This window comes from Enhydra lutris, unplaced genomic scaffold (genome assembly GCF_002288905.1).
Source record: "Enhydra lutris kenyoni isolate GAN:26980312 unplaced genomic scaffold, ASM228890v2 scaffoldscaffold25, whole genome shotgun sequence".
In the NCBI taxonomy this organism is placed as follows: domain Eukaryota; kingdom Metazoa; phylum Chordata; class Mammalia; order Carnivora; family Mustelidae; genus Enhydra; species Enhydra lutris.
Window position 1 is genome coordinate 8,772,448 of NW_019154109.1, and position 23,998 is coordinate 8,796,445.

At 52.4% G+C, this 23,998-nt stretch overlaps 1 protein-coding gene across 2 annotated transcripts; it reads right to left on the reverse strand.

Annotated features, from left to right (window-relative positions):
* Positions 1–22,912, reverse strand: LOC111151164 (RAB7B, member RAS oncogene family). 2 transcript variants are annotated; one of them, XM_022508961.1, is made up of 6 exons: positions 22,736–22,912; positions 15,155–15,223; positions 14,624–14,750; positions 13,706–13,921; positions 5,704–5,829; positions 1–81 (listed from the first exon to the last, which is right to left on the reverse strand). In XM_022508961.1, exons 2-6 carry the CDS (start codon positions 15,205–15,207, stop codon positions 1–3), a joined length of 603 nt encoding a protein of 200 aa, XP_022364669.1. In that variant the 5' UTR covers positions 15,208–15,223; positions 22,736–22,912. The 2 variants fall into 2 exon arrangements, with proteins under 2 accessions (XP_022364669.1, XP_022364668.1); XM_022508960.1 differs by lacking the exon at positions 1–81 and adding an exon at positions 4,454–4,558 and having other exon boundaries at positions 22,680–22,879.
* Positions 22,913–23,998: the final 1,086 nt, after the last annotated feature.

A 23,998-nucleotide genomic window follows, 5' to 3' on the forward strand; every position in this document is an offset into this window, starting at 1 on the left:
TCAGCAACATTTACTCCTGGACTGGTCTTCTGGTGAGAGCTTGATGGAGTCTGTGAGGTAGTTCTCTAAGATGCTGCGATACTGGGGAGGGAAAAGAGAAGCCAGAGCTCACATCCTGAGAGGTAAAGCGCCTCACCTGCCTTCGGTCTCATACTGGCTCCTGGTGGTTGGGCTTTTTATTCCTTCCCTAATGCTTTGGGAGGAAGCGGAGATCCAGGTGGAGCGGGGTGGGGGGGCAGGCACTGGTCTTCCCCACCCTCTTCTTTCCTCCCCTTCTCCTCCAGCTTCTTCCCTGGAGCCCAGAGCAGGTGGACGGCATGAGTCTCCTGACCTCCAACGAGGTCCCACAACTCTCCATTCTCCAGAGGGAGAAACCGAGGTGACATCGGACCTCAGGCAGACATGACAACCCACTCCTTCTTTCTGCTGGAGACCTCTCCTCACAAACACCCACCACGTCTGCCTCCCAGCCTCCCCCACCGCCGCCAGGGCACCTGGAGGGGCCCAGTCAGTCCTCGGCCCTTCCCATGGCCTCTGTCCTCCCTAAAACAGACTCAGCGCTTCCGAGGGGCCTGTTTGCTTCTCCGCTCACCTTCCCAAACCCTTGGGTCCCAACAATGTCCAGAGAAAGCCTCTCCCAACCCAGCGGGCTGCTTCTCTCCCAGGACCCACCCTGCTTGGCTTGGGGTGAGGGAGGCGTGGGGCAAGGGGACCCTTCCTCCAGGAGATGAATTCAAGGGTGAAAGGGTCTCTACTTACAGGGACCCCACCTCTTTACTCTGCCAGGCTCTCACCAGTCACCAGGCTTAGGCGTCCGAGCCCGCACCACTGGTACTGCGTGTGTGAGCGTGCGAGTGGGCGAGGGCCTCTGGCTGCCTTGGCGTGGACCCGAGCAGCCCCCGTCGCTACTGGTGAAATGTCACAGCCCTTAACGCTGTGGCCCTGGGTCCCAGGAGGTGGTGTCAGGACTCCCCTGCTGCGCCCTGAGACACAGAAGATGGTCCCCTGATGCCCCATGACTCACTGCCACCCCCGGACAGCGTGGTCATTTAGCCTGACGTGCAGAGCCGGGATCCGGCCCTTTCCCACGTAGTTTGTTTCTTGAGAGCTCTTGTCCCTCAGCCCTCCCACGGAGGGTCTCACGGGGCCTTCGTCAGCCTGGGTATCCCTGGACAGATTATTTAGAGTTATTAGAATGTATATAATATAATAATAACAACGATAATAATTTTAACAGGAAGGATTAGTGCTGGGGGTGAGGGGCTGTGTTTGCTCCGCAAGGGGTCCATCACTCTGGAGATGTCTCCACACCCCAGATCGGTCTCCCCCGGCCGCGGAGGATGCCTCGCTTGACCCAGGGCTATCCCAGGCCTTCCCCAGCTCCCTGAGAGAGAACCCCACTGGAGGTGTCTGAAAAGAGGAAATGGGGCCGGGTGGCTCCTTCTCGCCAGCACCATGCAGCCTGGCGTGCGGGCTCCGGCCCGGGCAGCCCTGCGTGTGTCCAGTCCTCCCGCTGGCCCTTTCTGCTGGGTGCGGGGTCCTCTCACGCCACGGAGCGAATGTGACCATCCTGACATTTCCAAACCTCCCTGCGAGGGCTGAGGAAGAGCACAGCGTCCCTGACTGAGGCCCCCATTACACCGAGAGAGCCGGCTGTCCCTGAGAGGAAGGTTTCGGAAGGATTCTCCTATTGTCTGGTGTTTTCTGGGTCCCTCCGTCATCATGAAAGCCCGAGACCTTGGCTGGGATCTGGAACTTTCCTAATCGGATCTTCGGACCCAGGTGGCAGGGCCTGCTGGTTCATCCCCCCCAAGTGTGCCCCACCCTCATGTCCATGCAAGGCCCCGATGGGACCCCAGAGCCCCTCGTGACCAGAAGCCTGTGCCACTGTCCACAACACCAGCCTCTGGGGAAGGAGACTGGGTGTACCCGGAGGGGCTGCGGCCGGGCATTCTGGCTCCTTTGCATTTTATTCTAGAGTCAACCGGATCACAGGAAGGTGTGAGAAACCTCCTCATTCATTACACTGGCAAAGCCTGAGGTCTTCACACCAGCCTTCTTCACCCAGTAATAGTCACACCTCCCCAGGTCCGTGTCACCAGAGTGCTTCCCATTTCTGACATCATTTCCGTGCCCTTGGCAATGTGTGCGTCTAACTGGAAAGTCACACAGTACCATCCTCACGCATGCACCTGTGGGCCCAAGTGCTGTGACTGACTGTGGCATCTGTCCTTGCAAGCCTGGTTACCGATATGGCCCTGCCTTTAGATCCTGCCTCTGGGGGACCTCAGAAAGGTCCTGCCCCTTCACCAAGCTTACTTGCTCACCAGCCAGCCTGCTTCCCCTCCTGGACGTGGCGATTGTGCCTTTCTCCTGTTAGCTTAGAAGGAACTGGGCCTCCAGGCTGCAGGTCACACCACGGGGGCCAGGCCTGACCGCTCCCAGCCCAGAGAGAGTGCCAAGTTGGTAAGAGCAACCTCTCATCATCCCAGATCCCCTGAAGCAAGCAGTGTCCCTTCTTGGATCCCAAGGGCATTCTTAATCATCTTCTGGAATAACTAAGTAGCCCCATCCTTGGAAGTGGCCAGATCAGGGTACTGAAGTACCTACCATCTTTCCTTTCAAAATGTTAGCCACGGATCTATTCTGGTGTTGAACTCACAAATCACTTTCCAACCAGAGTTTGCTGCAGAACTCAGATGTTTTGGGGGACCATGAGTGTGTCATGTGCCCCAGTGGGCCGCAGCACTCCCTCCTCTAGATGCTTGTGTTTTCCCCTCTCTTCTCTAGCTTGGTCCCTAGCGTTGTACGCAATCCTGCCTCCAATGGCCAAGCTGGGAACCTGGTCTTCGACTTAAAACAGCTACTGGTTCCTTCTCTCCTACATCCATCATCAACCGCTGAGGCTCTCCCTCCAAAGTCCGCTGAATCCACCCAGTCCTGCCACCGCCAATCAGTCATGCTTGGACTGTTGCAGTACCTTCTCATCTGCCCCTGGGGCCCGTCCTCCACGAAGCAGGGAACTCCCCTGGCGGAAACCCTTACGCAGAGCTCCTGTTTTAAAAAAACAGCTACCTTCTGTTCAATGCCTTCTCTCTACGATGAATTGCTTTCTTCGGCCCTTGCTACAACCCCAGTAGAAAGATATTATTATTTTTACTTTAAAGAGACAGAAGTGGTGGCTGACGGAGGCTGCATGACTTGCTTTAGGACACACAGTTAAGAGGTAGAGTCTGGCCTTAACATCAGATGCACTGGGCTTTGGAGCCCCAGCCTGGGGCTTCCCTCCCCATCCACCCCTCATTATCTCCCTCTCAAACCCTCCACCACCTCCCTGGGAAGGAGAGAAAAGCCCTTGGTAGAAAATGTCTTTGAAAACATGTTTGACCTTAATTAAACTAGAAATGTGCAATCTCCAGTTTCACTTTAAACATCCATGGGAATTTTAGATTCTACGCTCTAGTAATTATGTTTGTTTCATTTTAATGTGAAAATATTTCTCCTTCCAGTTTCTGAGTAAAGGACACGCCTGGTGGGGTGTCAAGGTGCTGGGTGAGCCCCACGTGCCTCGGGTCCAGTGGCGCGGTCTGGACAGCCCGCACCCGCAGCGTGAATTTCAAGTCCCTCTTGGGGCTCTCCAGGACCTCATGATCCGTGCTGTTGACCTTGGGGATCTTCCTTGCTTGAACCACACCCCTTCATGCCATGCTTCCTTCTACAGACCGACCCACAGTTGGTTCCTCATGTGAGCCCTGTGGGTTGGTCCCTGCGCCTCTGGCCATGCCCCTCTCTCCGTCCTTCTCCTGCGCTCCCCCGCCACATGTCCACCAGCAAACTGCGTATTGTCTTTCAACACCCAGGTCACATGCCGCTTTTGTAGACAGCATCCCCACCGCCCCCCCTTGCCACCAGCCAGCCTGCACTGAGTCATCTCTGTGCCTTGACCTTGCTCCCTTTGGGGCACGTAGCTCTATGACAGCCTGTCTATGAACGTCTTACTCCCTTACCTGACCTCAGAGCCCCTGAGGTCCCTAGCTCCAGCCCTAGCCTTTGAACTCAATCAATGTTTCTGGGATTGCATGATTTCCATTTTACAGACGAGGAAACTGAGGCCCAGAGAGTCCCATGTCTTGCCCAGGGGTCCACTTAGAAGCACCAGGGCGGGATTCGAACGTAGGTCAGTCTGACTGTGGACACCGTACTTGCGACTTCCAGACTTCTCATTGGTAAGTTTCCGCCATCGACATGAGGGACTGACCTGGGCTTGCTAAGCCATTCTCTCACCAGGTAGGATATTAAAACAACAACAACAACATCATCAGTAGAGAACTTCATAAAGTGGGCACAGCAAGAAAGACGTAACTTTAAGAAAAAAGGACACTCCTTCTTCAGAAAGGGCGGATGCCGGCCACACACAGACACGGGCTGCGGGCAGATGGCGCTTCCCCGTGACTCAGCATTTGGCAACCATTGCACAGTGTTTGCGGAGAATCAGAGCGCCATACAAGGTCAGACAACATTCCTCCGCTTTCCAGCGGAACGGCATGAGCAGGCACAGCTGTGGGTTAAGAGCCAACGTTGCGGACTGTGTCATAAAACCACACCTCTCGATCATGCGCTAGAGACGGACGCCCCCAGCTTCCTTTAACACAAGGCAGCAGGGGCTGGGGGCTGGGAGGGGAAGCACAAAGAGAACCTGTGGGGGCAAACCCCGGGATGAAGGCTTGGAGATGTCCGGGTGGCACACTCGGGGTGTCTCCCCAGGTGGGTGGCCGCTAGGAAGGGGTTGCTGCCTCTCTCTGCTGGTCGACGCCCCCAGGCAGGGCCTCGGGGCCAGGCAGCTGGTCACCCACGACATCGGCAGGCTCCTCCATGGAGTGGAAACCCTCCATCTCTTGTGCTCCTTTCCTCAATTCAAAATCATTGCTGCCATGAGCTTCTCCCTTCTTCTGAGAAGCCCACCCTGATTACATGCGGCAGACTGATGAGGCAAGCCGATCCCTTCCCTGTGCTGATCACTCAGGAACCCTCCTCTGAGTTTCCAGACTCCGTATCGGAAGGGGCTGAAAACCCTGCTCCTGTCTTCCCTGATCTTCCCCCCCCTCCCCGTCCCCCACAGCTGGGGTGCGCGCCGCTTCTCAGGACCCCCCACTAAATCCTTTCCCAGCACACACCTGTACTGTGACCATGCGTGGGCCTATCAGACTGCCTCCAGAGAGCAAGGGGCCCTGAGCCTTCACACTGCCCCGCACAGATGCACACTCAACACGGGGTCCACAGCTACCCGGCTGTTTGACTGGAGCATGTCAGCAACTGCCGCAGACTCGATCTCCCCCTGGACAGATGCTTGGGCCTGTGGGGCTTCTCTCCCACCAGCCCGGATTGAGCTAGATCATCTTTCGCAAACCCTTACTGCGTGAGCATGTCCAGGGGTGAGGGGCAGAACCGTCTGTTTCAGAAACTGTATATATGATACTCCGCTAGACGGAGGAACACCAGCTCTCCCCGCAAGGGAGCCTCATACTTCTGACCTTCTGGGGCTCAGAATCAGGGTATGGCTGAGCCCACTGTGTAACTCATTAGGACGACGAGCAAGCCTGTCCTACCCACGGCCCTACACGCACCCAGTGTATTCTCTGGAAGCTCCCGAGTTTCTCATCCTCGGGGGGCGGTCCTGGAGGTACTGTCCCCATAGCCACTCACCCTGGACAGAGCCCGGCTGGCCAGCATCTCAAAGGCTTGTACCACGTTGATGTCATTCTTGGCACTGACTTCAAAGTAGGGGATGTCCTTCTCTTTACACCAGCCTTGGGCTACCTCCTGGGGCACCTGAATGAGGAAGACGTGATCACTGACCCTGTATCATCACTGCCACCATCTCCACCATCGTCATATTGCCCACCACCATATCCCCACCTCCGCTCCCATTTATCAAGAATTTTTCATGTTTCCAAAACTTGACATGCACTCTTTAAAAACAAACAAACCAACAAAACTTATTTCAGAGAGAGAGAGAGAGAGAAAGCACAAGCAGGGAATGCTGCAGAGGGAGAGAGAGAAGCAAGCTCCTTGCTGGGCGGAGAGCCCGATGTGGGGCTCGATGCCAGGACCCTGGGATCATGACCCGAGCTAAAGGCAGCCACTTAACCAACTGAGCCGCCCAGGTGCCCTGCCCCTACATACATTCTTTCTTAACATAAATCTATGAGGTGGTTACTGTTAGCTCCATTTTCCAGATGGGGAAACTGAGGTCCGTGCTCAGAGTGTATAGGGTTGAGCAGGACTTGAGCACAGACCTGGAGAAGAATTAGCACTCACTGTACTATATTGCCTTCCTAAGGCTCACACTAGGCACTTCTTCCTGCCGTTGGCTCCTCCTCCTGTCACTTCAAAAGGAGAAGAACACTGCAGACACTAGCTGGCGGACTATGGCCTGTGCCCAAGAGGTCTGCTGCTGAGGACAGACTCAGGTCCTTGCTAACCCTTCTTCCCCAGGGTGGAGTCCTAGAACAGTGGGTAAGCCGCTTCTATTCGCTGGATGTCTTGTCCCATTAATTCATTCAGTCCCGCCCGTGACCTTGTGAGATGGGTCTTATCAGCTCCACTTTATAGATAAGAACGCAGAGGCTCAGAGGGGTTTAGCAACTTGCCTCAGGTCACACAGCTAAGAAGGCAGAGCAGGAAGGCAGCCCAGCTCAGGGCTCCAGTGACATCAGGGCCGCCCTCTGTAGGGCACCGCATGAGGACCGTGTCTCTCCTGCCTCCCCCGCTAGACCACTGGCTCCTGGAGCTCCGGCTCAAGGTCTTTTCAGCTACTGACCTGGCACCATGGGCCACTCAGTGCGGGTGGAACGAGTACATCTCTCCCTGACTGCAAACGGCCCATCAGGGTTTGAGCGTGTTGGAAAGCGTCCAGCAGCCCTGCGAATTCCTCCCAAAGACAATTGGAGCCATTCAGTTTAACGTCGAATTATTTCCGGGAGGAGGAAATGGCCATATAGCGAACATTTGCTGTGCTTGGTACTTTGAAACCATGATTTCATTTTACTTAAGAGAGCAGGGTTTTTATCATGGAGAAAGGATATTCTGCCTCTCTCCCAGAAGACAGTGCAGCTGGGGGAAATCAGAGACGGCCTCCCTTACCCCTGCATGTCCTAGCAACGACTGTCTCACTGGGATTAAATAAAGGAAGGATCCCTGTCCCCTGTCTCTTTGGTTCTTGCTTCCCTGGGTCTCGGGCGTGATGGCGGCACCGGGGACTCACAGCGGTCTCTCCCAGTGCCTCTGCTCACACCAGCATCGCCCGGCGATGGGAGGTTACCACCTGAGACTGGAGGGTGCAAAGCTTGGGGTCAGCCAAGCAGCCTATCCTTTGGGGTGCTAGCAGATGCCTCCACACCCCGTGCCCAGGTCCTGGGGAGAAACCCTAGGCCTTGGTCTTGGCATCTGATCTCTGAGACCCTCCTGCCTTTATGGGGAGGACCCCAGAACTGGCCCGGACTGCTTCCTTCCACGGAGCACCGAAGCCCAAGTCCTGGTGAGCAACCAAGAAGACTCACAGTTCAGGAACATTCTGAACTCTTTGGAGGAAGGGTCAAGGGTGCCCGGTGATTTGTAGTGTCCTCACCAGTAACCACATATAAATAGGCCTGAGGAGCTCATCGTCGTACCTGGATGGCTCCTTAGTAACGCGAAGGGCTTCCTGCCTTGCGAAGTCCTCCCGCGCGAGGACGGGACTGACACTCCTTACCGTGCCTTCCTGCTTTCCTTCTTTCTGTCCAGCCCCCCGGCTCCCTCGCCCAACCCTCTGCCCCCGCAGGCGATGAGCGTTTGACAAGATACACCACTGATACGCAGGAGACAGATGCAGTAAAAACTGAAGTCAAGTGAAAAGAAGTCAAGGCCTCCGCTTCTCCAGGATACAGGGACATCTCTTGTATTTCGTGGCATGAGACACAGAAGCCAGGATGAGTGCCCACGGGCTCAGCAACCACAGAGCTGGGACGGCAACCCTGCAACGCAGCGGCAACCCACTTGGCTCGGCTCCCTCCTCTTTCCCCCGCTAGACGCTGGACCGAGACAGTGACAGGGTCCATCTCATGCCTGGTTCTAACAGGCATTTTATCTTGTGTGCCCCCGATCTTACTCTGTTGGGTTGATACCGAACAGTTAAATACACGCTCCAAAACGTCAGCTGAGATTATGTCATAAATTAACCTTCTTGGGGTGCCTGGGTTTGGCTCAAGTCATGACCTCAGGGTCCTGGGATCGAGCCCCATACCAGGCTCCCTGCTCCGCGGGGACTCTGCTGCTTCCTCTGCCTCTCACTCACTCGTGCTCGCGCTCTTTCTCAAAAAACCAAAAACAAAAAAAACAAAAACAAAAAAACCCTAAAAAAGGTCCCTTCCCCTCCCCTTCTCAAACTCAGTGAGCCGGCCTGGGAACAAAGCCTCCCAGACACACCTTTCACTACTGGCTTCCAGCTCTTGCTGTGGTTTCATGATTGTTTCAATCATCTTGTCTTTTATTTATAAAATGACAGTTCTTTATACTCTAGGCTCGGACTGTGGAAATGAATTCAGGGTGTGCTGCTTGGGGACTTGGGAAATAGGAAATTTTTTTTTTTTTTTTTAAAGATTTTATTTATTTATTTGTCAGAGAGAGAGAGGGAGAGAGAGCGAGCACAGGCAGACAGAATGGCAGGCAGAGGCAGAGGGAGAAGCAGGCTCCCCGACGAGCAAGGAGCCCAACGCGGGACTCGATCCCAGGACGCTGGGATCATGACCTGAGCCGAAGGCAGCTGCTCAACCAACTGAGCCACCCAGGCGTCCCAGGAAATAGGAAATTTTTGAAAGCATTACTTTGGTTAACTTTGCTTTTGTCTGACAATATATACTGTTAACATATTTCTTCTGCTACAATCTTGTTTGTCAGAGAGCAAATGTTTTGACAAATCTAGCTCAGTCTGCATAGTTTTATGTATGACGCCTTTCCATCTCGTAAGCATTTTATTTATTTTATTAAATATTTTATTTATTTGATAGAGAGGGAACACAAGCAGGGGGATTGGGAGAGGGAGAAGCAGACATCCCACTGAGCAGGGAGCCTGATGCGGGGCTCTATCCCAGGACCCCAGGATTATGACCTGAGCCAAAGGCAGATGCTTAACAACTGAGCTACCCAGGCACCCCTAGTACGCATTTTAAACGACCAATTGTATAAATGTTAACAGTGTGTCAGATACATCTCAAACCACTAGCAAAAATAAGAGAGAGTATTTTCAGAAAATAGAATTCCCATGTTGGTGATGAGTCAGAAATTGCCTACCTGGGCACAGAGCAAAGAATTCACATTCTGGTGAATAAATTCCTTGTAAGGATGGATGCTAGTGGAGCTGTTCTTTCTACCAAACTGGTATTTTTCCACTATGACCTTCTATAGCAGGAATAAGGTTTTGTTTTTTTAAGTCAACAAATCTCTCTAAAATCATCCTGGTGGTAAATATATGTATATATGATACATACATATATAACACATATGTGTTTTATTGTGGTAACATACACAGCATCTTCATAAACATAAAATTTACCATTTTAACTATATTTTAGGGCACAGTTCGGTGGCATTAAGCACATTCCTGTTGTGGGTAGGAATGGATGGGTATCACTCCCACCCATCCCCAGAACTTTTTCCTCATCCTAAATCTAGCAATACAGTTTTAAACATTTACTTCCTTTTTATTAAGTGGGAAAAACTCCCGTGTTTTCTCAGCCCATCGGTCGGAGGAAGTAAGAGGGAGGCTGACAACGGCTTTGGTGTATTATGATCCTCACGTGCCTTATGGTGCCACTTCCTTCAAGCCCCAGGCCAGCTCCTGAGGTCTGCGTCTGGGCTCCCTGTCCCCCGGATTTGAGCCCAGAGAAGGCGCTTCTTCAGAGGGCCCCTGGCTCTTAGCCGCTCAGCCCCATGCAAGTGAGAGCGCAGAGCACGTCTCAGCCGGCCTTTTCTGTCCCCAAACCCTCTGCGAAGCTGGAGCGGAACAAGGACACTGAGGGGCAGCGGCTTCCCAGCCTCCCTCTCCTCACTCACGGTTCCTCCTCTCCACTTCCCTGCCCGCATTTCATTATTGCCCAGTGCTTCCCCACCTCCAGCCTCTGCCTCCCTCCGCAGACGCGCTCCCCAGGGCTTGCCGGTGGACAGACCGACTCCCCTCCCCCGCCCTCTTCCAGGGTTCTCTCTCACTTCCCCACCTTGGCTGAGCCCCGGCTTCTCCTGGAGTCTCTGTTCCGCCTGTCACCCTCACCAGAGGGGGGCTATCTCCAAAGGACGCTCACCAGAGACCCCAGAGAGGGGGATGGGCTTGCCTGGGGCCTCTCTGCTTCTTTCAAGTCTCTATGTTTCCTCTCTCTGCAGAGCGAAGACATCCTCCGCCCGTGAGGCTTGGACAGACACCCCTCCACCCCTCGGATCATCACCCGTTCTTTCTATCCGGCTTGCTGCCATCCTGACCCCCGTCGCCCGCGCCTCCCAGGGCAGCCTCGCCATCCCTGCCCCTCCAGCAGAACACGGACTGCATCTTCTCTCCAGCTCAGCCTCCTCTTCCCAGGTCTTGACTCAGGGGACCTCTGTCAAATATTGAATCTGGCCTCCCATTCTGCGACACAGTCTCCTGCCCTTCAACCTCCTCCCACCCTCCCCCTTTCTGCCCTGCCCTTCGGCCTTGGACACCGCAGCTGTCGGCTCCTTCAAACCTCTCCTCGGCTCTCTTCTTCCCTTGGGGGCTTGTCCATGCCCCCACATCGCTACCCTTCAGCCACTCTTGTCTGGAAACACCTTAGTCCTAGGTCCCTCGTTCCTGGCTCTCAACCCGCACGTGGTTACTGGAGAAAAACCCCATGCAGATGCCAGCTCTAACTCCTGGTCTCCGTCACCTGAGCCTCTAGTGTCACCCACCCGTTCTTATCCTTGACCTTGACTTCTCTCCAGGGTAACTGGCAAAGCTTCACCGTGATTCCTGAGACTTCGACTCAGCTCCCTTCGTCCTCCTGCTCAACAGAAGCCCGTGCCTCTGATTTCACTGAGAAAAAAATCAGACTCTCAGGCCTGGAATCCTTCAACTTCCCACCCTGACCTGCAGGCTCATGAAGCAGGATGTTAAAGTGGAAGTTTCGGCAGAGGTGCTACACTTTGGTGGATGTCAGATATAAAGTAGGTTGGGAGACAGACCGCCCCAGGAGCTTGCCCATTTCCAAAAGTTCATGACCAAGCAATTGTTAGATGACTCTAAGACCCACAGCATGGATAGAAAAGGATTTCTTTGGAAATAGCTGTGTTGTGGGTATACACCTTCCCCTCCTGCAAAAGAGAACAGGGTAAAGCCTGGCCTCTGCCAAAAGGAGGCTACAAGGAGGCCACCTGGAAGGCTTAGCATCCGACCCTGGGAGTTTGGTGGGTACAGTGGACAGGTGCCTGACATGCCCCTGAGGGATTTAAGGCAAAAGGCGACAGGGCACAGAGAGAACAGACTGTCAGGAGAATGAATCCCCCTTCCCCCCCATGAGGGAGCCAGAGCTCGAGGGCGCGCCTCATGAAGCAGACTGGGGGAGGGGGTCGTGGAGCCAGTGCCAGCCTGGAGCTGTTATAAATTCCCTCAGCAGCACTGCCTGCAGGATCTGGTGCCCCCAGCTGGGTGGAGGATGGAAACTCAGGAGATGAGGAGAGAGAGGGGGAAAATCCAAGATCCTGGTCATGGGAGGGGCAGTAAATGCTTCCCGTGGAGGCCACTTAAGGACCCAAAGGTAACCGGTGGAAGAGAGAACTTGAAACACCTATCAGGACCAGAAAGTAGAAAGTATCTCATGATAGTACCCATCAAACCAGGATTTTCCTGATCTCCTGACTTCTCCCTCTTGCTTCTTTTTTTTTTTTTCTTTTAAAATTTTATTTATTTATTTGACAGGCAGAGATCACAAGCAGGCAGAGAGGCAGGCAGAGAGAGAGGAGGAAGCAGGCTCCCCTCTGAGCAGAGAGCCTGATGCGGGGCTCGATCCCAGGGCCCTGGGGTCATGACCTGAGCCAAAGGCAGAGGCTTAACCCACTGAGCCACCCAGGCACCCCATCCCTCTTGCTTCATTTCTGACAGCGTATGAAGCCAGAATTATCCAGGGAGGGGGAGGAAGCATGGACACGAATGGCTGGCAATGAGATGTAAAGGAACATCTCCCCTACCTAGACCACAGTGTTCTCACCTATAACTGCCCCAAGTTGGAAAAAGAAAGGGAGACACCTTGCCTTTCAATGAACTTAGGACTTTGATTATTACCTGAGACTGGATGTTTGCAATTAGAGAACTGACACTAAATTTGCAACTTGAAGTGACCACAGAATCGATGTTGCCTAGATTTCTATTCCCAGCACAGACATCTCCTTTGAAGTTTTATTCTTGTATATTCTACAGCCTACTGTCATCTCCAATTCGTTGTTCTACAAGTTCCTTAAACTCTTTCTGAACAGGAGGCTCTTCTTAATGACAGTGGTAACTTCGTTGGAAGCACCATCATCCATCCAACCATCCATCCGTCCATCCATCCATCCATCATCCACCTATTGGTCCATCCATCCATCCATCCATCCATCCACCTGTTGGTCCATCCATCCATCCATCCATCCACCCATCCACCTGTTGGTCCATCCATCCACCTGTTGGTCCATCCATCCATCCATCCATTCATCCATCCATCCATCCACCTGTTGGTCCATCCATCCATCCATCCATCCATCCACCCACCCACCCATCCACCTGTTGGTCCAACCATCCATCCATCTATCCATCCGTCCAACCTGTCCATCTGTTTGTCTGTCTATCCACCCATCATTCCAAATGATGCCTCAGTTCTATCTTTTTCTCTGTTTGAACCATTGTGAAAATAAAGCTCAAAGATGATGGCTCATTCCCTCATTTCTCTATTTGAAACACCAAGACAACCTTGTTCAAATGGCTCTTTTCAGGGTCATTTAAGCTTCATTTGGCACAAGAGCGTCTTTTACAAATTAAATCTACCTCTATTGTTATCTCATTAGTATGCAAGAAGCGAAGAGCTCTAATCAATCCCACTACAGTGGTAAACACCTACACGAGTGGGGTCACTATAGCTATGGAGCAGACAGGCTGTCATATAGTTAGCCAGATGATCCAGAATACGTGAATGCTAATAAAAATATACATTACTAAATTTCCCAGAAAATTTATAGAGTCAAGAATATATAACTGCAATCCCCTGTCTGACCCTGGGTGGAAATACTATTCTACAAGTTAATTCAAATTCCACCTGCCTTCTTCTGATGTCTTAATTCTTCCATGCCCTGTCTCTAGACAGAATTGCTTCCACTTCTCAGCTCCCATCATGCTATTTCTTGCCTTTGCTCATGCTACTTTTTCAGCCTGGAACCACCTCCCCTCAGAAGCCCTTTCTCTATTCTAGGCTTGAGTAGATCCTTTCACTGGGGTCCCCAAATATCCAAGGTCTATCTCTATCATTGCATTTATCATAACCATCTTTTAGAGTCTCTGTATCCACTGCTAGACTGCGAGATTCTAGAGATAAGAACTGTGTCTGATTCAGCTCGGTATTGTGGGACCTACCACGAGGCCTGGCACATAGTAGGTGCTCACACAATGTTTGGTGACTGAAAGTATGGACATTACCTGCCGGTCTGCGAGATCAATCTTGTTTCCCAGCACCACCATGGGGTAGGAGGGCTCCATTGGAATAGTTTTGGCCAGAACATCACCCCGCCAGGTATCCAACGCTTCAAAGGACTCTAGGTCGGTGACATCGAAAGCCAGAATGCAGCCGTCGGAGCCTTTGTAGAATGTGGACACCATGGAGCGAAACCGCTCCTGTCCGCCTGTGTCCCAGATCTGGAGGGAAAGAGCAGCCACCCCATCAGGCCATGATGAGGGCCTGGAGGTAAGCCCAACAGGGCCACATGATGTCAAAGTTTCCTTTTCTGGGTAGGAGGCAAGACAGCCCTGGCACAGGCGCTTGGGGTCCTTCCACACACGGACATCTTCACCCTCTCACCCATGGACACCGCAGCATCTTTGCACCATCGTCTGAGCTCACTCATTTCCCCTGGCTCATCGGGACAAGCACAGTTATTCTCATCTATCGGATTTGGACCTTGGGAATGACTTGCTCAAGGCCATTTACCAAGATTTCCAGAGGACCTGAGACTAAGAGTGAGGCCTCCCAACTCCTAGATTTGTCCTTTTTCCACCCCCCACCCCCAGATCAGGGATCAGCAATTTTTTTCTTAAAGGGCCATGCTGTAAATATCGTAGGCTTTGCAGACCACACTGCGCGTTGCAACTACTCAGTTCTGCTGTAGCGGGGAGAGCAGCCATAGACTGTAAGTAAACAGCGGACATGGCTGTGTTCCAGTAAAACTTAATTTACAGGAACAGGTGGTGGAGCACGTTCAGCCCCTGAGTTGAAGTCTGCTGATCTCTGCTCCAGACCTTTGTAGCTCCTGGTGCACACTGCTCCGTGAGTGGCTAGCTAGGGAACGTGGGATGATTTCCAGCCACGCATGCTGAAGAGGGAAAGGCTGAGCTGCTCACCTGCAGCTTCAAAGTTGTGTCGTCCAGGATGATAATCTTGGAGAGGATGCTGGCCCCCAGCGTGGTCTGGTAGTCCTCATAAAATGTCTTGTGCACATACTGGTGGAGGAGGGAAGTCTTTCCTACACTGAGGACAAACCCCCAGACACATGTGAACAATGCACGTGCACGCACACACACACACACAGAGCCATACCATTCTCCGATCTTGCCATGCCCCTCCTGCTGCCATCTCTCCAAGAGTCTGAATTTCTAACACCTGCAGTCCCATGACCACAGTGAGAAGTAGGAGACTAGGGAATGGACTCGAGAAGCCAGGACCCATCCACATAAACCAGAACCCAGGCAGCCCAGCTCTCAGGCTCTTTTGCTCATCTGAGCTCTCCCTCTTCCTGGGGGTGGGATGTCCTCCTTGGTGCCACTCTGAATCAGAGAGGGACCCATGGTAGGTGGGAAATATTCAGGAGGTCTCCCTGCCCTTGGGTAGGGGCCGCTTCCCAACCCCCATCCCCTGAGCCACTCTGGGCTTACCCCAGGGCTCCAATGATGATGAGCTTCAGGTCCACCTTCTTCCGGGGATTCATGGAGGGATGTCAGAGCCTGCAGGGAAACAGAAGTCAGTTGCATGCTGGTCAGAGTCTCCGGCACCGTTGTTGTTGGGGCTGGCCTCTGCTTTCCCTTCCTTGACGTGCAGATCACTGCTCTGGGCCCAGCGAGGTGTTGTTGTTTGCTCACAGAGACAGATGATCAGCAACCCTTACGGCCCCTCACCAGCTTCCTCTTGGGGCCTCCCTGAGGCTGCAAGTGTGGTGGCCCCACAGGACAGGCACATGGCTTACCCTTCAGCTTTACCAACCCTGCTCTTGGAGGCAGCCTGGAGCGCCAAGAAGACCGGACAGGACTGAACAGAGGCCTCAAGGACAGTCAAGCCTGGGGCCAGGGATAGAGGGCAGTGTGGGAAGAGGAGATGGGGGTAGGACAAGGGGTCCATTGTCAGGACTGCCCGGGAGGCTTTAGATGGGAGCGTGCCCCTCCCCCAGCCCGAGGTGTCGCCACAATCACGGAATCAAAAAGCTCTTCTCCAATGCAGCTGGTGGGGGTGTAACTGGTACATGTTTCTGGAAAGCTACTTGGTAGCCCGTATTGACTGCCCTAAAAATGTTTCTGCCCTCCACTTCTAGGAATTTGTCCTAAGGAAATCATCTGAAATGCGGGCACAGAATCTTGTTCAAGAATGTTCTTCACAGTATTATTTATAAACATTCGACAACAAGGAAGTGGGAAGGGATGCCTGGGTGGCTCAGTCCTTGTGTCTGCTCAGGTCATGATCCTGGAGTCCTGGGATTGAGCTGCTTCTCCCACTCCCCCTGCTTGTGTCCCTTCTCTTGCTGTATCTGTCAAATAAATAAATACAAATCTAAAAAAAGAAGAAAAAAGGACGCGAGCAAATAAATCATGGCATGCAATGAACTATTAATGTGGAGTTTTGGAGAATATTATATTAATGTGGGAAAATGCTTATGCCATAGGGTCTCAAGTTTTTTTTTTTTTTTTTTTTTTAGATTTTATTTATTTATTAGAGAGAGCAAGAGCAGGAAGAGGGACAGAGGGAGAAGTAGACCCCTGCTGACCAGGGAGCCTGATGTGGAGTTTGATCCCAGGACTCTGAGATCATGACCTGAGCTGAAGGCAGATGCCCAACCAATGGAGCCACCCAGGCTCAACCTCCTAAGGTCTAAATGAAAGACAGAAGACACTGAACTGTATATATGATACCACTCCAACTATTATGAACATGAGTTCCCACTTGTATAGAGAAAGGTCTAGAAAGAAATATACAACAAATTTAAGTGGTTAATTCTGGGTGGTAGGAAATTACACAATTTAACATGTGTTCTCTGTGCTTTTTAGTATGTTCCTTTTTTAAAATAACGTGGCAAACAGGTATTATTCCTGTAAGAGAAATACATACGTGTGTGTGTGCATTTTCTCTAAACATGCGTATATTATCATCACTATTATTATTTAACAAGCTACAGCAGAACTGTCTCAGGGGGTTTGCTTAACTGGCTCTCTGGGTTCTACCCTTATAGGCGTACTTACGCAAAGAGAATCCCCGGCTCCTGAGTCTCCCATCTTTGGATGTACTCGGTAGGTGTACTGAGCAGACCTTGATCTGACTCGTCCTGGCTGAGGTGTCAGAAGAGCTTGAGTTTCCCCTGGTACTGGGAAAAAGCTCTACAGCAGATGCCCTCGGACCTTGGATCTCGTTCTCTCACTCTGCCACTGAGGGGTTTTGGGCCAGTTCCTTCCACTTTTGGAGTCTTGACTCTCCAACTGGAGAGTGGACAGGTTGGGCCCCAAAGACTCAAGGTCCCTTCTGGTTGAAACATACTTTATCTACTGGAGCTGTAACTCACTGGCCACATGGGCCCTGCCTGGGGTGCCTAGTGAGTGCAAAGCTAAAACGACGAGCCCCGGAGGCTGAGGGCTGTTCGTGTCCTTCCATGAGCCATGTCATAGCCAAAGAGTGATCTGAGGCTCTGCTAAGAGCTGCTTGTCCCAAGAGCCAGAGCTGGTGTCACTGGACCTTCTGTTATAACCTAGGAGGGTTGGGTTGGCATGGCGGGCAACAGGTCCTGGTGATCCATGACAGTCATTCCAGAAATACCTACCTGTCCCCTGCTGCAAAGCCCTGCACTAGACACAGGGAGGAGCACAAGCATGGAACAAATAGGACCTGCCCACTAGGGAGTCATCGTGGGCAAAAGCACAGGGCTGAGTGCTTGTACCAGAAAGAAGGTGTAAAACATCCTAACAGGGGCACAGAGAAAGTTCTGTGGGAATCTGCAGGTAGGGAGACAAGCTGGCAGTCCAACTGGGCCCTGAGACTTGTGGTTGCGGGGGGATATTTCAGAGGGAGGGGTGAAGTCATCAGAACTCTGGGAATAGGTGAATGGACAAGGTGGTTGGTTTGCTTCAGGGAAGGGTGAGGTGAAGGGTATGGAGATAGGAAAAAGCAGGGAGAAGCAGCAAGTTTTAAGAGGGATCAGACCAAGATTCTGTCCATTCATTCCTTCGTTCATTCAGCAAACATTCCCTGTGCTCCAGACAGGCAGAGGAAGATCATTCCAGGTATTAGTCATGGTGACATTTTGTCGTGGGTGTCACTGCCCACAGGGAAACCACCTAAGGGAGAAATGGGTCAGAAGCCGCTGAAAGGTGGCATGTCTCCAAACATCAGTTTCAATCTCAGAAGGGGAGTGAGAGCCATGGTGAGCTATTTCATAAAGGCTTTGGTACAAGATGCTAACTTAGCTTCGAAAGATAATGCAGTGCCGTAGAAAGGGAGTCAGAAGTACGGGGGGGCAGGGACAACTGGGAAAGGAACGAGCACCTGCAGACCACCTGCACGGGCTGCTCTGTGTTCTCTCAGAGCCTGGGGAATCCCCCAAGAGTCCTGTGAGATGAGTAGCTGAGACTCAGAGAAGCCAAGTCACTCATACCCCAGGTAGTATGAGCGCAAGCCAGGGTTTGAACTGAAGGCCACAGAAGGCTCCTCTGCCATGTTGCCTCCTGACCTCCTGAGTCTGGACCCATAGAATCTGCGTGCATGGGATCTGGGGTGCTGGGTTCGGGTGTGGTGTGCCCCAACCAAACCATAGCAGAGTTGGAGAAGATGGAGAGTAAAGCAGCAACATTGACAAGAGGTTCCAAATGGGAGTGGAGGGGACCAGTCTGTGGAACGAGAGCCATTGTGTGGGGACTGAAAACTAGGGTCAAGATTCGGCGCGCAGACTGGGAGGGCAATGGGTTCACACGCTGTGACAGGGCCATGCCTCCATCTTGGAGTCGTCTGTGCTCACACCATACGCTGTTTGCCCAGCATACGCTGTTCGCCCGCCACAAAGTGTGGAGGACTTTGTGGATATAAAAATACAAATATGCATCTCACGGAGAAGTTAAATGAGAGAATACATTATTATAGTACAGGTACTGCCCAAATGAAAGGTTCAAGACATGTTAGCTTTTTTATGACTCGTTAGCACACAGAAGGCGCCTGCGGGACCGACACGACCAGTCTCTATTTTACCACTAAAGAAACAGATGTTTAGAGATGGGAGGTAGTTTTTCTCTAAAAACACAGCCTGGAAGTGGTAGGGCCTGGACTGGGAGCTGGAATTTGAATCTAGGCCTACCTGCTCGTTCTATTGTCTTCCATAAGCCTAGGACAGCAGCCACTCGGAGCCCCATTAGCGAGGCTCCGGGCTGGGTGGTGTGGGTTTGACGTACGGCAGCAGAGCTGGGATACTTACGACGGGGAAGCTGGTGGTGAGGGCGGGGGAGGTAGACAGTGGGCGTGTGTAACAGAGAATCAGTAGTACTACTGGGGAAGCACCTTATAGGTAATCAAAGGTAATATACAACATAAAAGTGGGCAAGGCATAGGAATGGGTAACCGGCAGAAGGCTTATGAATGGTAAGTAGTAAGCTTTGAAAGGATACTCAACCTTACTGATTTTTAGAGACTACAAAATTGAAAAATACCCTTTTTTTTTTTTTAACCTGCCAGAGAATGGCAAATTTAAAAAGACCGACGGTTACATTTAGTGTGGGCAAATGTGCAGGGGATTTGCTATTGTATATTGTGGACAGACTGTGAATAGCATGGCCTTTTTTGGAGGGAAATTAGATAATGGCAAAATGTCATATCCCAGATTCTAATTTTAGAAATCTATCCTACAGAAATGCACCTATGTGCAAACATATCTTTGTACAAAGATGACTGCTGGAGAACACTGCTGTGACCCAGTGTCCACCGATGAGCGATTCTCTACATAAATCGTGATCCATTCAGACTTTGGAATACGAAGCGGTTTTAAAAAAAGTAATGAAGTAGAAAAATATGAGAGCAATTTAAAAAGAACATCCCTGAACATTTTGTATACTATGATCTCAGTCGTACAAAAACAACCATCTCCCGCGTGTTGACCATATGTTTAGTATTCTATTTCTGCAGGACATATGTATACCTAGAAAGCTGTGGAGAGATATTCTCCATCTAAATGATTGACAGGAGCTGGGGAAAGGCAGATGAGAAGCTGGGAGCTATTGTTTTATTTTATGTGCGTCTTGTTTTAAAAATTTGTTACATAAGGTTCTGTTGTTATGGTAATTAAACAGTATCAAATACAAAACCTTACAATTTCTTTAAAAAGAGCACATGGGGGCACCTGGGTGGCTCAGGGGGTTAAAGCCTCTGCCTTCGGCTCAGGTCATGATCTCAGGGTTCTGGGACTGAGCCCCACATGGGGCTCTCTGCTCAGCAGGGAGCCTGCTTCCCTTCCTCTCTCTCTGCCTGCCTCTCTGCCTACTTGTGATCTCTGTCAAATAAATAAATAAAATCTTAAAAAAAAAAAAAAAGACGAGCACATGGGTGGATGGCCCAACGTCATCTGAATGTGACTTCCTGACAAGATGAATCCTTGGTAGCAGGGACTGATCACGAGTTTTGGAGTCAGAGTTCTCCACACATTCGTGACCTTGGTGAACTGCTTGACCTTGGTGAGTATGTTGCCTCCTGCGTAATACGGACGTGGCTCATGGCCTTGGCTTATCCTGCAGGGCGGCATACCTCATTTCTTAGAGCAGCACAGGCTCCACCAATGGGGGAAGACCCAGATAAATGGTTAACAACCATATGGGATGGGGGTTGGTGTTAGAGACTGGAAATTGTCGCACCTGCCACTTTCCATGGTGCAGACACTCCTGCCATGGCTGATTTCAAGCCACCAGTGTGGATCCCGCCCCAGCACACTGGAGGAGGTACCTCAGAGATGTATCTAGTCCAACCCCGGCCAGTGTCTGCGCCATCTTGACGGCATCACAGCAAGACAGAACTAGAGCTGCCCCATAGAACTCCTTCCCTCCACCAGCGGTGGGTTTCTGCTGGGGCCACACAAAACATGCTCGCTCCCTCTGCCACATGCCAGGCCTTCTGAGGTTTCAAGTCTACTTCTTGACTCTTTCTTGAGTCTTTTCTTCTCCAGACCCTTGTGACTCACCATGGCCTTGACTCTGAGCTCCCTCCCCCACTCCCCACCCCAGTCCCCTTCCACAGATTTGCCCTGAAAGTGTCCCACCACTGCAGATCTCCTACCCCACCCTAAGAAGGCAGAATTTCCTGAGCTGGCTTTTTACAATAGCCTGGTCCTTGACTGAGGATAACCAGCAGGAACAGGAGGGTGACCAGGACCGTATCACTAGCAAGGGAAGGCGGGTTGGCAGAAGACACTGGCTGGGCTCACCAAGGAGGCATGGGCAGATTTCAGATGGTGGCCAGTCCCTTCCCATGTCCTCTGGGCTCTGCCCTTGGCCGGAGTTTGGCAACAGCTGTCCTTTTGAGCCTCCTCCCACTCCCTCAGCTGCCTCGGATGCTTCAAACCTGGACATCCTCTTAGAGTTCAGGCTGAGTCATCACCTTCCACTGTTAAGTAACAGGGAAAAGCAGGCTTGGGAGGCAGAGCCCTGCCTCCAGCCAGCCCTGGTCCGCCCAGAGCCAAGTGTGCGGGGACTCACTCTCTACTGCACGTGACTAACTCTTCTCCCCTTCTTGCCTGGCATCCCTTCTAAGCCTGGAGCCCTGGTTGCCCACCAGCCAAAGCTATGGTGTAGCCCAGTCCCTGGGGAGCAAGAAAGAGGGGGTTGATGCCCACCCCACACCCCGCACGCCCCAACAGCCTGGGGCTCGGGGCCAGCCTTACAAGAACTCCTGGATCTGTTCTCCTCTCACCCTCACACTTCCCTTCTCTCCCTACCCAGCTGGCCCCAATCAGGACCCAATTACAATCTCCTGAGTCGCTGGTGTTGGGTGGGGTGTCATTTCCGCGGACTAGGAGACCAGTGAGCAGGGGCAGATGTGAATTCCGAAGCAGACAGTCTCCCCACCTTGTTCCTATTGCCTCACCGCACCCTCACTGCCTCAAACCGATAAATATATCTGCCTTAAAAATAATGGGATTTAGGATCAGGGGAATAAAGTTTGTGTTTGAAAGAATGCTATCTATGGAGTGAAAAGCTTTATTGCCTTGAGGGAAGGCTCGTGACTCTGCTTTGCCCTCCTAAATCCCAGCAGGTCTAGACCTGCTCCCTTGTGTACTCATAGGCCTGGTTTCAGGAGGCTTAGCAAGTTCCTGAAGTATTGGTCCTGTCTCGTTAAGTAGGCTGTCAGTGCCCAGAGGACAGGACACTGCCTTCCACTTCTCTATCCCTCCATAGAGCCTAACCCATGCTGGGAATAATGAATCTTCAATAAATAATCAATTCACTCATTTCCATCCATCCATCCATCCATCCGTCCCTCCATCCATCCGTCCATCCATCTAGCACAGTATCAGCACTGTATAGATCTGAGGCTAGAGACAAGTCACTATGTCTATGGGACTTCTGTGATGGGGCATCGGCTGACAAGCTCAAATTATTTTTATTAATGCATAATGCCTTGCAATTATAGGGCACTTGGCAGTTTACAAAATGCCAGAACCATCCAGTGGGTTCCTGAGTCAAAAGCAACGAATTAGTGGCAAGCTGAGACTAGAATTCAGAGCTGTCCAACTCCGTTCATTGCTTGCTTAGCACTGCAGAGCTGTGCCGGGAGACACAGTCTTGATTTAGAACAAGAAGGACGCTTTCCTACTCTAGGAGCTCCTAGATCCCCGATGAGATCCACTGGCCAGCAGGTTCCACCCAAGAAGGTGCCCTGTCGATGTGGCAAGGCGACCCAGGGCGTTAGCTGGCCTTCCTCTACTGAGCCAGCAGCTGTATCCTCCCGCTGAGACGGATGGCCCGTGCAGAGCCCTGAGCCGGGCCCCAGCTCCCTGGGCTGGGCGGGGAAGTCCTTTCTGCCGGGCTCGCTGCCAGCCCGAGACGTTTCTCTGGCATGGAGTGGGGGTCTTTGGGTTGGATCTAAGCCCTGCAGCTGCCAGATTCTAAGCCTCATCCTCGCGTGCCTTGACTCTCCCCCCCCAACCCCAACCCCAACCCCAAACCCCAGTACCTCTGGGGGTTGCTGGGACAGACAGAAGAACCGAAAAGAACTTCCAGGGTGCTCACAGCTGTGGCTGCTTAGCATCCGGCCTCCGAGGGCGGGCAGCGTTTCTCTGAGTCCAGGGGTCTCCTCTTAGAGCAAAGATCTCAGCCGGTTCAGAGGAAAAAGGCTTTGGATCAGAATGGCTTGTTGAGGCCAAGCGACTTCCTTCTGTTTTCCTCCTCTCCCTCTCCTGCACAGACTTGGGAAAGTTGCAAAAGAGGCCGCCCCAGGTGAGCTCAGCTGCGTGGGTGGAGGGGGTGGGGTGGAATGGGAAGCCCGGCTTCAGAGCTCCCTCGGTGGGGTGGGCCCTGTGAGAATTGAGTTTACAGGATGATGGCCCCCGAGGGTGGGGCGGGGGGAGGAACAAGGGATGGGAGGCTCCAGTGTGGGAGCCTGCGGGTCGGAGCCTGCCGGGAAACACACAGGTTTGTGGGCACCGTGCAAACCCTCCGGCTGGTTTAGGAACCTCTGCCGGGGCAGCTGGGAGCCCTCCCAGGAAGGGAACCTTTTCTCTGTGGAAGGATTGGATTCCCATGTGCAGCAGATTTAGTCCCACCAGGAGCCTGGCAGGGAGATGTCCTCACGCCTTGTCCTCACCCTAGTGCCGTCTGTCCACTGCACTGCACCACCAGGGCACCGCACACCCGTGCACGCGCGCGCACACAACACACGCATGCACGCACACAGCACCCTGTCCTGCTTAGGATGGGGAGGCAAGTCCTGACATCTCCCTGCGCTCTCAGATGAAGGTGTGCGTCTCCACCTGAAGTACTTAAAGAGACTACAGTAATTTTCAGCACTGTTAGCACGTGGCCGAGTTTGGTATTCCGTGGAGCTGTTGGAACCATGCCCTGGGTAACCACGGCTGGCAGATAAAAGGGGAATAAAGTGAGTTTAGACAAGCCTGCATTAAATGGGTTCCCAGCTCCCCGGGGCTCTCCTTAAGGCTTGCAACACATTCGATGGCGCCCTCTGGCCCCACGTTCCTTCCTTCCTAGACGGGCTGTTTCCTCCCTGGTGGGCTGTCCCTTAGTTTCATGGTCCTCACTCTGCTCATTCTTCCTCGCCCGTTGATCCTCTGGCCCCGCCCCTTTGTTACTGTCTGTGTCTGTCCTGTCCGCAGGGCTCCCATTCTGCAGAGGCAGAGCCAGTAACCTTGAACCCCACACCTTGCCACACGCAGCACCAGGGACCGGCCTGGGTAAGGAGTTTCCAGTGGGACAAAAGCTCAGGCTGAAGCTCAGGCCCTTGTTCGCGTTAGCATACGCGCCTGCAGGGAGGGCATG